The 14131-nt window shown below is 38.6% G+C and overlaps 1 protein-coding gene across 1 annotated transcript in view; it reads right to left on the reverse strand.

Moving 5' to 3' along the window:
• The window catches only part of UST (uronyl 2-sulfotransferase), a 153789-nt gene that overhangs the window by 73220 nt on the left and 66438 nt on the right, over nt 1–14131 (reverse strand). The window contains exons 3-4 of the mRNA XM_083856575.1: nt 9426–9581; nt 2289–2368 (exon numbers count right to left, since the gene is read on the reverse strand). Coding sequence (XP_083712701.1) covers nt 2289–2368; nt 9426–9581 — 236 coding nt within the window. The remainder of the gene's footprint in view (nt 1–2288; nt 2369–9425; nt 9582–14131) is intronic.

Below are 14131 nucleotides of genomic sequence, written 5' to 3' on the forward strand. Positions count from 1 at the left end.
TGGGAAGGAGCATGAAGTTTCATCAAAATAGGGTTCTTTAACCTTCAAGCTGATCTTTGAGCTTTTCATGGATCTTGATCTGCCCTAAACCTGCAGAGTCAGGAGTCAACTGTTGTCTCCTACCCATCCCTCTGCATCTGTCCTGCTCCCCACTGTGCTGGCTGCTCATGCCAAGCTATTGTCTGAGGTCTCCAGCTGTCAGCCAGAAAACACCACATCAATATTCTGAGCCCCATTCTTTTAGTCTGAGGAGTTTTGCATGACTTTTATGTTGAACTGGCAGAAAAGCTGGGGCAAATTGGAAGAACAGTATTCCACAGACAATTTGAGTCCAGCTAATCACTACGGATAGGAAGGATTCTAAAAATGAATAGTTTAAAGAAAACAAGCAAAACTAGAACACTTTCAAAATATTGTAATATTTATGATGTGTATTTAAATCACATCCTGAAATTTCTGTAAATGCAATACTTGACAATCCATTTCCTAATGAAATCAGTTTAAAAAAAATCACCCTAGAATTAAATAACTGAGAAAATATAAAACATGCTACTTCACAGTTAAGTTTAACACTGCTAATAAATTTTGAAACTAGGGACTAAAACTTGCAAAAATATTTAATTTCTCAGAAACACTAAGAAATGCTCAACACTAGTAAGCAATGTTGCTGCAATTCAGTGCTGTCTGATTCAGAAGACACATCAGCCTTTTCACTTTACACCTACTAGTTAAACCAAGGATACCCTCAATAAAACAAAAGATATGTTTTCAGGTCTGCCTGAAAGGAAGAGCCAAAACAGAAACTACAAATAATTTTATACATCTTATGTAACTGTTTTGTATTTTTGCAGATTTTTATTGCAAGAAAAAGGTAAATACACTGTAGATACACCATGTACACACTACAGAAGAAACACGTTACCTTCGTGGCAAGGATGTATCATAGGTACAGAAAATGGGATCCATTAGGAGGAGCAAGAGGTTAAGATTGTTGATCTTTTTCTCTCATACCTAATGTTGAGTACCATCTGAAAAAATCAGTCTAATCAGGAAACATTCCTTTGACCCTCATATGTGGCTACTCTTTTGATCTTGCAGTTTGGAAGAGGAAAGAGATCATTTACCAAAAGTGTGAAGTCCTAATGATTTTTAGTTTTTAAAGGTAATAAATTACAAATGGAACTCTCAAGGAACCAGAAGGGAGAACACAGATTGAATTTTTAACTTCTCTTGTTTCCATGTAAAAGCAAATCATGCTCAAAAGTTAAGTTCTATATCAAGTGGATTTTCAGTTGCTCAAAATATTTTATTTTCTCAGAAAACAAAACTAAATAGGCCCCCTCCAATTTTATAATTTCTTACTACACTGTCTACAGAAGCCTGAAGCCATGCAGTCACATTATCATGCAAACAAAATGCTGTGTATTTAGGCAAGCTCTTGCAAAGATCTGCAGTATATTCATAATTCTATAGAATTTAAAAAAAATCTAAATACAAGCAACCCAATCTGGTGGCACGAGCATGGCTCCTGAACATCATTTCCAGATTAAATGCACAGCCTGGGCAATAACCATCTGCAGTCAGCTTTAACCTCTGTATCCTGGCTAAACACTAACTGGCATCACTCATTCAAGTCCTTCCAAAAATTCCTTAGAAGTTTCATCCAAATTCAATTTTCTTCACATTCCATGCTATAAAAGTCTCTAGAGCCTTGCTGCATACTTTTAAATATCTGCCAGAAGAAACTGCACTCCCATGATACAGAGTGTAATCTGTTTGCATGGTTTAAAAATACTTCCAGAGCCTGTGGAACGGGGACTATTTTGTCAGAACAAAATTAAATTGGTTATATTGGTGAAGAGTCATTCCAGGCACAAAATTAACGAGCTCGGTGCAGTTTTCAATCTCCTTTTAGCGTCTGGCTATACAGAGAAGAAATGTTATCAGAAGTGTTCTGCCACTTTTAAAACACAAGTGCACAGTTTAAAGACATAAGTTAGCATCTCCTGCATGTCAACTGGAAACATTGTAAATCACAATCATCTCAAGAAGCAAAAACATATAACAGCATCTCAGCTTTTCACAAACATACTGTACATAATTATGCTAGAGAAAAGTGAGTGTGGGAAGAAAAAAACCCAACAACTTCTGAATGTGAATTCTAGTGCCAGAAGGAAGGGGAAAAAAAGTGCATTGTATTGTTTAGGAATAAAGAAGGAAAATGTTTTATGTATTACAATTAATAGAAATCAATGAAAAATATTTTTGACAAAAAAAATATGCCTTACCTTGAAAAGTTGAGGAAATGAACATGTCTAGTGAATAAATAGGGCTGCTCAGCAGTACTTATGTTTTTAATCAATTCCATCTAAAAAGAATTAACAAATCAAATTTTTCATGTTACATCAACGCACAGTTTGAGACAAACATAAAACTTTCAAACAACATATGATATAATTTTCAAGTCTGAATTACTCAGGACCTCCTTCACCACTATCCCTCCCAAACACTGTCATCAAGATAGCATGATGAATATTTTATATTTAAGCAAGAAAGGTTGAGCTGCAGACACCATTCTGCTACCATGGAGCTTATGTACTTCCAAAATACTTCCAGAAGTGGGTATCAGTTTAAAGAAAGGCACAAACTAAAGGAAAAATCTGAGCTCCTTTTAAATCTGCAAGAGCTTTCCAAATGGCAGCTGCTCTCTGAAGACACTAGCTCTATTCACCCCAATGCCAAAAATGTAAAATGTCTGAAATTGTAACAGAAAGTGGGAGCTGAGCCAATGGCCATTTTTGTGTAACAATAAACGCTGCCAGCACAGCAAAGACACCAATTGATAGACTTGTTTTAATATAGAAATCAGAACTTGCAATTCCTTTTCCTATCACAACAAATTAGGAGTATGAACTAAATGAGCACTTTTAGAAAGATAATGCTAAATTCTAGTTCAGGCCTGTTCACATAATGTTAATTTTTTTAAAAAATGAATAGTAACTCAAATTTTCAGACCATCAAAATAGAATAATGTGAACAACACTGTGGATATGATAATCTATTTTGTGTAAGCTGAGCTCTAGCTATGATTTACAGGAAACTGGAAGTGTCTAGTGAAGCATCATGCTAAGGAGTCAATGCTTCAGTTAATTTTGCTTTCTTCTTGTTAATTTCCTAAGATCTATTTTCCAATTTTCTCTTCTGTGTTCAAAATCAGGCTATGTTACAGACACTGAACACAACTGCACTTGAAAATGACAGGTTTATTGATTTTACAAACTGGGTAGTAGAAAGCAATTCATATATTGGGGCAAAAAAACCAGTTAAGTCCCTGAACCACGTGTTCTGATTTGAATCATATCAATTTATGTGCTAAATTTAAACATCATTAAAGAGGCATTAATTAAAAAATGTATTTCTTAAAACTTGAATGCTATAATATACATAGATAAAATAAGCAAAAACACGGAGTCCAGCCTGTTGTGTGGTAAAAATAAAGTGACTGCACGTGTGGAGTTACTAGCAGGAAAAGGAGCACGGTGAAATATCCTGCCCATGCCATAGCCAATACCAAATCACATTTAAGAGACAGGAGTTGCCAAATTTTTTCCCATTCTAATGTCTAGTTTCAACAGACTGATATTTTGCCATGGTTTTTATGTTGTGTGTCACATGTTACTGCTTCTTATCCATCTTGCATCCTCTGCTTCTTCCCAGCACACATACCCTGCCTTCTTCTTTCAGCCAACACAGGCTACAGCCATTTAACTGCCAAGAGTGGACAAAGAAGTGCACACACTTACAGACTTTCTTTATTTTCCCTCTCTCTTCAACAGTTCTATACACATACATGTATGATGACCACTGAAGCCAACAGTTCAGCTTGTCCAGCTTCTCAGGATGGACTTTTTCATGCCCAACTAGCTTGAGGACATCAAGGTATATTAGGTAATGACCTTATACATCTCGACATATTAGGTTTGAGAAAGTATAGCAAGATATGTTACATTTGAGAAAGGCTTCCAAAAAAATGGAATGTAAGACAAGATCACCAGAAGAAAGTCAATATAAAGGAAAAAGAGAAACAAAAGAATATGGAGAGAAGACATGCAATTCAAAAAGAATTAAAAGAAATTTAAAAAAAGGTGTCAGGAAGGGAATAGTACCCCTTCCATAGTCATATATGGAGTCTGTGCTTGATTGAAACACAAATGGGGCCTTTCACAGCTTCTTCAGTAGAATACAAATGCATTGGGCAAGAAATTCATAAAACTGAAGAGCAAACCTTGTCCAGATCAGAATTAGAAAGCCCAGGAAGCTTTGCAATACTTAGCACAAAGGAAGTGAGTGCTGTTTTTTCATGCTCTGAAGAGACAAAGGCTTTCCTAATGAAATAACATGCTGACATTTCCTTAGAACTGGTAACTCAGCCAAAAGATTATATTCTGCATTCACCTTTCAGAATCAAACAATAAAAGGGGCCCTGGAGCCTGTGTATCAGACGTCTCAATTGGATTCTGTGGTAGTCAACCCACAACAGATTGTTTTTTTGTTTTACTCAAACAAGTTACAGGAGAAGTGAAATTCTCAGAACATTTTGAAGTTTTACGTTAGATTTTGGATTTTACTTATGTTGCTCTATCTGCATGAAGTAAAGAAGGAACATGGCAGAAGGAAGTTACTGATCTGATATAAAAACTCTGTTCGTGCTCCCATGGTTGTCTCTGAAATTCCTTCTTGGAATAAATGAAAAAAACCTTACTAGAGTACATATATGGAGACAAAAAGACACTATGCCCATACAAAATAATCCCACTAAATTTAAAAACACAGGCAACTCTAGTAGAACACTGCTAGATGAAATTAGCTGGGGGTATATTTGTGAGTGTTCCAAAGCACCACGCTGAGCTTCCCTTGGCTCTCAGCTGTCCCCAGGGCTGGTACCAATTTGCTATCAGGAAGCAGATTCACATCACAGCACTGCCACGTTTCTCACTCCATTTCACCTGATGTCAGTGTCACATGAACCTGCTTGCTGGACAAGCACAGGCACTTTGGCCTCAAGAGCAAAGGGATGCTGGAAAGATGCACACAGTGCGGGACAGCATCTGGCTCTTGGTTTTTTTTTCATCGCTTGTTACAAACTCAATCTCTTGAGCTAAGACAACAGCTTGCTCCAAAGCAGAAACAGAATTTTGTTTTGACTTGGAGTACCTTCATATTTAGACACTTAATGATCAACTGGACTTGTAAGCAGATGTGGATAAAGCTACAACGTGCATAAGAACTAACAAACAAAACCCATTCTTCTGAAAACCCTGCCAAAAGGGTAAGTAAGGCTCAACTGAAATGACACACAGATGTCAGGAGGGAAAAATAAATAACTGTAATGGCTCATGGCCACATGCAAATGGTGGCCATATTTCCCATGGGCCTCTACCTCTCTCATCATGTCCTGAACTGATTTCAGTCTAATAAGCCAAATGTATTGCCCAGAAAGACATAGGGATCCCTCCCTCCTTCTAAGATTATGTTAAAGGAAAAAAAAACCCAAAACAACACAACAAAAAGAAAAATCACCCAGCGTCTCCCAGAAGAGTAAGTTGGGTTGGTTGGTATTGGTTGTTAGATTTTGTCTGTTCATATCTTTCTATGAGATGAAACAAGAAGTAAAGAAAATAAGATGTAGAGGACCCACAGTGAACAACAGTGAGCAGAGGATGAGGGCTGAATAAAACAAGTACTTTTGGATGTAATGAACAATGAAAGAGAATGATGAAGGAGAATACAAGTACAGATGATTATATCATCCTAAGTTTGCAGAAAAAAAAAAAATGTACAAGTAGCATTAAATAAACAACCCTGGCAAACTCTGTTAGGGAAGAGATGAGTCAAAACACATCCATGATTGGAGGGAGAAGCGGTAGAGATACCTGGAGAAATACCAAAGGAGCATCTACCTATTAAGATAGGGCCCATAAAGAGCTATTTCTCCCTCTCACTGCTGCCCAGAGCTCTCCTACAGGAATTAGGCAGCTTAAGTGAAACATTGCTGAAAAATAAATTGATATGGTCTTGAAATTAACTTGCAATGGGCTGGTGCTGCATTGCAAAAAACGCTCCAGCAGATGGCACCGTGAAGTGACTCCAGGAGGGCTGGATGGGGCCCTCCCTCAGAGGGGAGAAACGTGGCGGGGAACATTGTTCCTCCACAAAACCTCAACTCTGGCCTTTGAGATAGTTCACCTTTCTCTCTTCTGGAGATGGCTAGTCCAGTCCCTGTGCTAACCACTCAGAGCAGCCCTGCTTTGTTTGAGGTTTGTAATAAGTAAATTCTACTGGGAATAGAAGGAGATAATCAGGTAATAATCCCACCCAAACAACAGCCAAAATGTTCCTATTTTTTTTAAGATGCTGTATTTCAGCCTGAGAATCTGAGGTCAAAATGTACAAAAATGGTGAAGCAACTGGGATTTGCCAAGTGTGGTCTTGCTGGATCACACTACGGTCTCCACTAATATTGACATGAAAAGGGAAAAAAACCCATCTCTGCATCTATCTTTCTTGAGAGCTCTTTACATTCTTCCACTGCTTTCAGTCTCTACTGAAGGCATGTAGGGCTCAGGAGGCACAAGTACCTACAAGATTTTTAGTATATCACTTTCATCTCAGTACTCATTTCCATAAACAATTCACAACTCCCAGGAATGAGACTAAACCTTCATTTTCAGCTCTCCAAAGCTTGGAATGGTTTCAAGAATTTCTTCACCTCCCCAAGTTGGTATGACCAATTTTCTGTCTTTAAAAGCATTTAAGAAAAAATAGTGATGGATTTTTAGTGCGTTGAACTGGAATTGCACATAAAGTTCGCACAGCCGTAATGATGGGTGGTAGAAGGAAATAATTTGAGGATAAACTACCAATTACTCTTGTATGTGACTGGCATTTCTATACCTATAAGCATACTCATTCTTACTTCCCTGAATGCAGTAAAATGGGAGTGGAAGACAAAGTCAGGGCAGGGAAAGACTTCATTTTGCAACTGTTTGAGTGGCATTTTAAAGCCACATCAATTAGATTAATATTATGTGTTATTTCCTGTATTTAATTTACTTGAAAATATTATAGCAAATGGCAAGGCGTGTACTAATGCATCTGTTTCCAGAACTCACTCCCTCATGCCCACAGATGTTCAAAGGCTGCACTTCTAATTGCTGGCAGACACACATCATTTGGGAAAATTTCTTAGTAGGAAGGAGACTGGAAAAGGCAATGAGAATATGGATTCCAATTATATGCAATCCCCAGAGTCATTAAAAACACCTACATGCTAAACTTTATTTAACAACAGCAGACTGCATAAGCTAAACATTTACAGAGAAGTCTTGGCTGGATCAGGGCTTTAACCAAACACAGGAGAGAGAAATGACAGAAGGAAGAGAGATATATCAACTGAAGTGAGAAGCCCATGCTCATGCTGGAATCCTACAGCCCAGCTCTTTTTTCTTGTTCCAATGCCTGAAGCCTAAGATCATTCATTGCCTTAACTTCCTCTTGTGTACACCACATTAAAGGTGGAAAACATAATTTATTTTTTCATATTCTGCTCTTAAAAATTGAGAAGACAACTAAAAATGCCCTGAACAACAGAATCGTTACTGTCTCCAACTATGTTTTCTGGTGATCAAAGGCACTTTTCAGCTAAAGCACTCATTAAATTATGAGTCTATTGTAAATATGGAAAGAAACCATAAATGAAAATAAAGAGACTCAAATTATGGCGGGGCAATCTATAGAGTGAATCATCAGGTCTGTAGCAATACCTCCAGGACATTTGTCGTCTAGTAACTCCACCACTTAAGGAGGGCAAAAGGTAGTGCAGAAAATTATCTGTCAGTGTATTGCTTACATCAAAAGCAAGTCTGGGCCTCTCTGGAATCTCCACATGCTGGACTAAAACACAGAAGACTGTGAAGAAGTGACTTTGTATTATGTTTTAACAAAGGAAAATCCACCTATCAAAGAAAGATGGAACAGAACTGCAGGGAAGAAGCTGATCATGGTGAAAGCCGGTGATTACTAACACCTAAAAGATTTTTGGGATTTACGGTATGTCCCCCAGTCAGCAATGAAAACTGCTGAAAGATACAAACAAAACCCAAACAGCCCAAATCACAAAAGCAGTTCTACCCACAGAAATCCTGTATTCCAGCAGAAAACTTGGGCTGGCATTGGAGACCTGCCTAGCTGGACCCCATCTCTGGCTGAACTTGACTTATGGAATGTTAGGTCAGCTAACTGTGGTGGGACCCCAATGGACACCTTGAAGAGGAGGAAGGTGGGATCTGCAGGAGCAATATTAGCTCCTAAATTTTCATTTGGAATGAACTGCTGCATGCAAAATAACAAACTTGTGCTCATGAACAGGCTGCAACTAAATGACCCCCAATCACAGCACAATGTCACTGGCAGGCCCACAACCATATTTTGATCATTGCACACATCCTTTTGTGGTTTGCAGGCTGCTATTTCTAGAAGTGACACAGGCAGCAATTGCAGCCTTTACCTGATCAGTAGCTCAAAATAGCAGCAGTGGGCAACGTGTGCAGCATCTGTCTACAGACATGTGCTTTGAGTCTGAGGTTTTCCTGCACTGCCTGTATCAATCTACTGACTGAAGTGACACTTACAGTGGGTACATGCATACCTTGAAAATAAAATTTAAATAACTGGATCTTTCATAGAAACAAAGCTGCAAAAATAATCCTTCTACAACTTTAAGGGAACATGAAAAACGGTGTCTGCGTAACGAGGTTTCATGTGGTATTTTCACTTCCCTCAGTGAGGGTTGTGCAATAAACATGAAAAAGACAGATAAGCGAGAAGCTGAGATAGCATCAAGGACATGTCATATTATAGCAACTTGGGTTAGCTATGGCCCTGGGAAATAAGTTTTTGAAGGAACTGGTTACCAGAAGTGAATTAATAAAGTCATCAAAAAAATACCCTCTTGACTATTATTTACTCCAGCTCTTTTTGAGACCCAAGCTAGGTCTGAATAAGCTGTTCTGGTTATACGATTAATGGTTGTGCCCTGCAGGTGCATTAATACATGTCCCAGATGCTGCTGGCACTTAACGCACTGTACTAACCTTTCTTGCCTCACTGGTAGTCTAACTGCTATGCTGACTAAATTCAAGAGCTATCTCACTGGAAGTTAGTTTTTCTGATTAGCTGCCACATCATGTTGTTCTTGGCTCTTTATTAAATAAAGTCACTTAGAGAATGATGAATTCTGCATGATTACTCAGGACAAACTAGCAATGTATCTTTTCAGCAGGATTATCTGCTAGCATATGCCTTTGTTTCTCAGTTTTGTACACAGAATAAGAAAACAGGATCTAAGACGAGCAGTAGTAACTTACCTGTTCATTTTTGGTCAGTCTTGTTTTGTTATGTATGTCAGACGTAACCAGGTTGAATCCATGTTTCTCTGACAAAATTCTCAAAAGCAAAACCACAGTTCGACTCCCACACTTTCCAACTCTGTTGTAGACCACCTGACTGGGGAAAGGAAGTACCTAAAAGATTGAAAGAAATGGAGTCAGTGTATTGATATTTTTGCTTCTGTGTACCTCTGAATCACACCTTTTACATTATGCCAACAGACCATAGAGGAGAATTTCTAGGGCCCTGCCCAGATTAGAAGCATTCACTTCCTCTAGCATGGTAGAAACTCTTCAGAAGAGAAACAGCATGGCTCAGGGAGGTGGCAAGGTGAGATTTCCCCTTTGATATGCAGTTAAATATAATGGATTGGCAACTACTCCAGAAGCACTGTTGTAACTGTTGGTAATGATCTTGAGCTTACTGCTTGTAACCTCAATGCAAATAGTCATCTTCAGTTGACTATCTCCCATAAAAAGAACTAAGAGGAGTGAATTTGCACTATGGTTTTGGCAACTCAAAGTCAAGCTGACATAATGCAGGAAGAATGAATGCTTGAATTGCAAAACTTCAGCTTAAAAAGAAACAAAAGAAACCAAACAACAACCAAAGAGCACAGAGCAAAAATTAATCAACTCTTAATTCCAAATATAAACATGAATCTTTCAAACATACTCAGAGAACAAATCATGTCACTGACCAAGGATCTATATGCAAAATAATCAACACAGGGCCACATGGGGTCTGAGGCCAACTGGCACAGTCTAATCACCTCTCCACAGGTAATGCTCAAAACAGAACAGCCATATCCAACCTGGTCACTGGGAATGGTGTCCAGCCCACACTAACTCTTGCACCCTGCCCTCCTCCCCAGGAAACCAGAAAAAGGGAGAAGTAATTCAGCGTCTTAAAGTATGACAGATGCAGTCTTATTTCGTTCGTGGATGATGTCCATGGGCTATTTTTTCAGCAAAAGGCACTGCGAAGTCACACTATTGGGCTAGATAAGTATTTGGTGTATAACATATAAGAGCATGTGATAATATAGGCCCAGAGGAAACTGTTTCCAAGCCTTTAAATTCACCAACAAGATCCAGGAGCTCCCAGATTCATCCAGAGTGGTGCATCCACAGCACTTAAGGAAAGATCCTTTTTCTAGTAAGACAATGGCACAAACTGTTTCCTGACATAGGGCCTGCACCTGAGAGGCAACTTGTGTTCAGCAAAAGCAATGGCCAAAGTTATGGTGGGTCTCAACATACAGTTACCCCTACAACCATGTTCCCCCAACAGAAGGGGGTTTAACATAAAAGCAGTCAGATGAGCCATATGACACTTTTCAGTGCAGAGTACCGCTAATTGAACTGCTAATAGATCATCAGGGAAGCAAAATGATTCGTCAGGAAACCTTTCAGACTACTTTCAAAGAGAACTGCCAACTAGAAAGAAAAAGGAAAAAAAACTGTATTCCCTTATATTCTGTAGGAACCTACTGGCACTTTGCTCTCAGCATTACATTTTATGACCAAATGAACATTACTGCTGTTACTGGTTGCAATGTTCAGGATATCCTGCACTGCAACATAAATCTGGAGGCCATTTTCCCCCAAATTACCTTGGGAAGGAGTAGGTATTGGGTGATCATGGCCTCAATTAAACTTCCCAAACTGCAGGACATCAAATCTGCTGACTCAGCTGCAAAGAAGGGCTTCTCAAGGCCCATACAAACCCCACACAAAGCACTAGGTCTTATACTTTGTAACATTTTAATAGGGTTTTCTATGAGAAACAAAGTCTCCATATTTCTTAATCGATCTCTCCCTCAGAAGCCTTGCTTCCTATGAAATACAAAATCTCAGCCTCAATTATTAAAGAACGCCAAAGGTGATGAATTTAACATCTCCATGCTACAGCTGTAGCTAACCTTTCCCAAAACTACTGTTAATGGTGTCTGAAAGGTTAACATTTGAACACATTTTATTATGCTGATTATCACATCCTAATGAAAAAGAACATAAGCCCTATTTTGGACTGTCCCCTTTTTAGTTCATTTCTTTGCACAACAAACACTCGCATCACTACTTACCATCTACTACATCACTGCCACTTGTGGATTGGGAATTACCCCTCTGCTCAGACATATGCTTTTGGAACACTTTGCTGTGTAAGTAGGTGAAAGCCTTCAAAAGAAATGATTGGTAGACGCTGACAAGTGCCAGTGAAGGAGCAAGAGCACATACACTGTATGTTTGCCTAGCATCCCAAAAATTAGATGAATTGTGAGAATTTGTAGAGTTACAGAAATATTTTTAAATGCTTCCTAATTATTAACTGCTTTGATTTTCCTAGCAGTTTGAACTAAGCAAGATAGTGAGAAAAAAAATTTTTATTGGTACTTCAGTCAAGTACAATTTTACTGCATACAGATTACACTCAAGTGCTAATTAAATCCTTAACTGGATTATCCAGTAACTTTGGGTGAATCTTCTAAAAATATAATTTTTAAAAAACTAGATAAAATTAAAGGAAGCCTTTGCATATTCTCTATTCTAAGTGCAAGCAACTTTGTCAGCTTGAAAAAATGACAGTGGTTACCAAGTCTGCCCAGTTCTCACATTTGTTTCTGAAACTCACCTTCCTAGGTAGCACAATTCTATTCTGCACACAAACAATAACCATGGTAACCCTCAAAAAGAAATCACAGCAAATACTGCCGATAAAGGAACCTGAAATAAAGGGCTATTATTTTCAGATGCTTGTTTAGCCTAAAGGAGACCAACATATCAATGCCTTGTTTCAGTATATAGGGAATGCGCTCAGGTCTAATCGGACAAGATTCAAGATAAACACTACAGCTCAAAGCTCACTTCAGAAGAACAATCATGAGTGGTAAGCAAAACTTCCCTTGCAGCCCTGCTGAGTGTGGTTGGCTTTCGGGGCACTCCTGAAGCTGTGCTCATGTTTCCTCTGTTTACGTCACCATTGCATTTACCACACCCAAATGCCCCAAAGGGCACGGCCAGTGCACAAAGCCATGCAGTACACAGTGCACAAAGCCATGCAGTACACAGGCTCCTGCTGTACATGCAAGGATTTGTCTAATGTGACCAGCTCCCTTAGGATGCTGTACATCTGTTTTCTGCATTTAAAAAATGTCAAAGTTATTTCTGAGGAGAATACCTCTTTCAGAAGCATGAGTTTGTATCAGGCAAAACTAAAAATGCAAGAAATGGAAAATTTTGCCAGAAAGGAACTCTTCCCCCTCCACAACAATCACAAGGCACTCAGACAATACAGGAGATGATGACAGGGAAGTAACTTGGAAAGAAGGCTCCTACTGTATTAGCAGAAACAAGGTGAAAAACAGCAGTTGGACATTTACAAAATGCTAGTTGGAATATATTTTATTATTACTTACTACCTAAGAGTAGGTATCATGTAGACTGACTAACTGCTGAGATGATGCTCTGGCAACTCGATATTCATATAGCAATATACACAACTGCAAAATAATTGCAGAGTGACTTTATTGAGCCCTGCATCAACGCCCAGAGGTAATATAAACAATTGAAACATATAATTCACTTTGGAGTTACATGAATTAGCACTTACAGCCATAAAAAAGTAAAACCCACAGTATAATTACAACACCTCTCTCCAAGGGTTTGGAAAGTTACATGACAATTTACATGTCAGTTCAAACAAGTTCTTTCTTTTGTTCCATAGTTAAAGAAGATGTCAAAAACAGTAGTAAAATGAAATCAAGAAGAAAAAGCAAGTTTAACCCCAAATGAACTTGCATTTCAGAAAATGATTGTCAAGTACCTCTTGAGGTACTTGAGAGAGGTCTGCCAGTCTCAGAAAGGAAGCCATTTAACAGATAATCTGATAAAATCCCAGGCTTTCATCTTCAGTGGGGGCTTTGTCTACAGAAAAAGCTTTGTATAATTTAAAAAAAAATTAGGCTGGATAATTACTTGCAGTGTCAATGACGTAGGGATTCACTCATAGGCCTAAATCATTCCACTTTTAATGAGACAAATCCAGTACAATTTTGCCCATTTGCCAAAAATCTCCCAATCCAGGTACAAGCTGCCCAGGTGTCAGTCTCTGACTCATGTCAGAGAGATGTGTTTTCAGAAAGCAATCAATTATATTCACACCTTCTGCAAGAAAGTGATCCATGTCTTTCACACAAGTGGGGCCAGAAGCAGATGCCAGAACTGGCTCCTCCTTTCTAAGTAGACATTAACCTGTGGTCAGGCAGTGCTCAATGTTTAGCAGGTGAATAAAGCCAACCAAGAAAGTACTGATAAAATTGTGAAACAATGAAACATTTGCTGGCATATCTTTAAACAGCATGATACCTTCCCAGTCCAACCTCTTAATTTTCTCTTCTGGTCCAACTGAGACAGATATATAAGAATTTTAAAAAATGGCTTAACTGGTCAAAGGAATGGTCCATTTGACTCATGAGAGGAGGAAGATACTCATAAGGTAACTACAAACCTGAGAGCTGCCAGCAGTCCATTTCTCTCCAGTGTTTCTCCTCTTTCTCTAGAGTCCTCAAAAATTATATATGGCATGTTAGAAGGCATATCCTTCCATGCTGCCTGAAGAACTTCTTACATACCTTACTCCAGAATTTTGTTACCCACCATGCATTTACTTTTTAGTTCATCTT

This window comes from Zosterops lateralis (genome assembly GCF_965231275.1).
Source record: "Zosterops lateralis genome assembly, chromosome: 3".
Classification (NCBI taxonomy): domain Eukaryota; kingdom Metazoa; phylum Chordata; class Aves; order Passeriformes; family Zosteropidae; genus Zosterops; species Zosterops lateralis.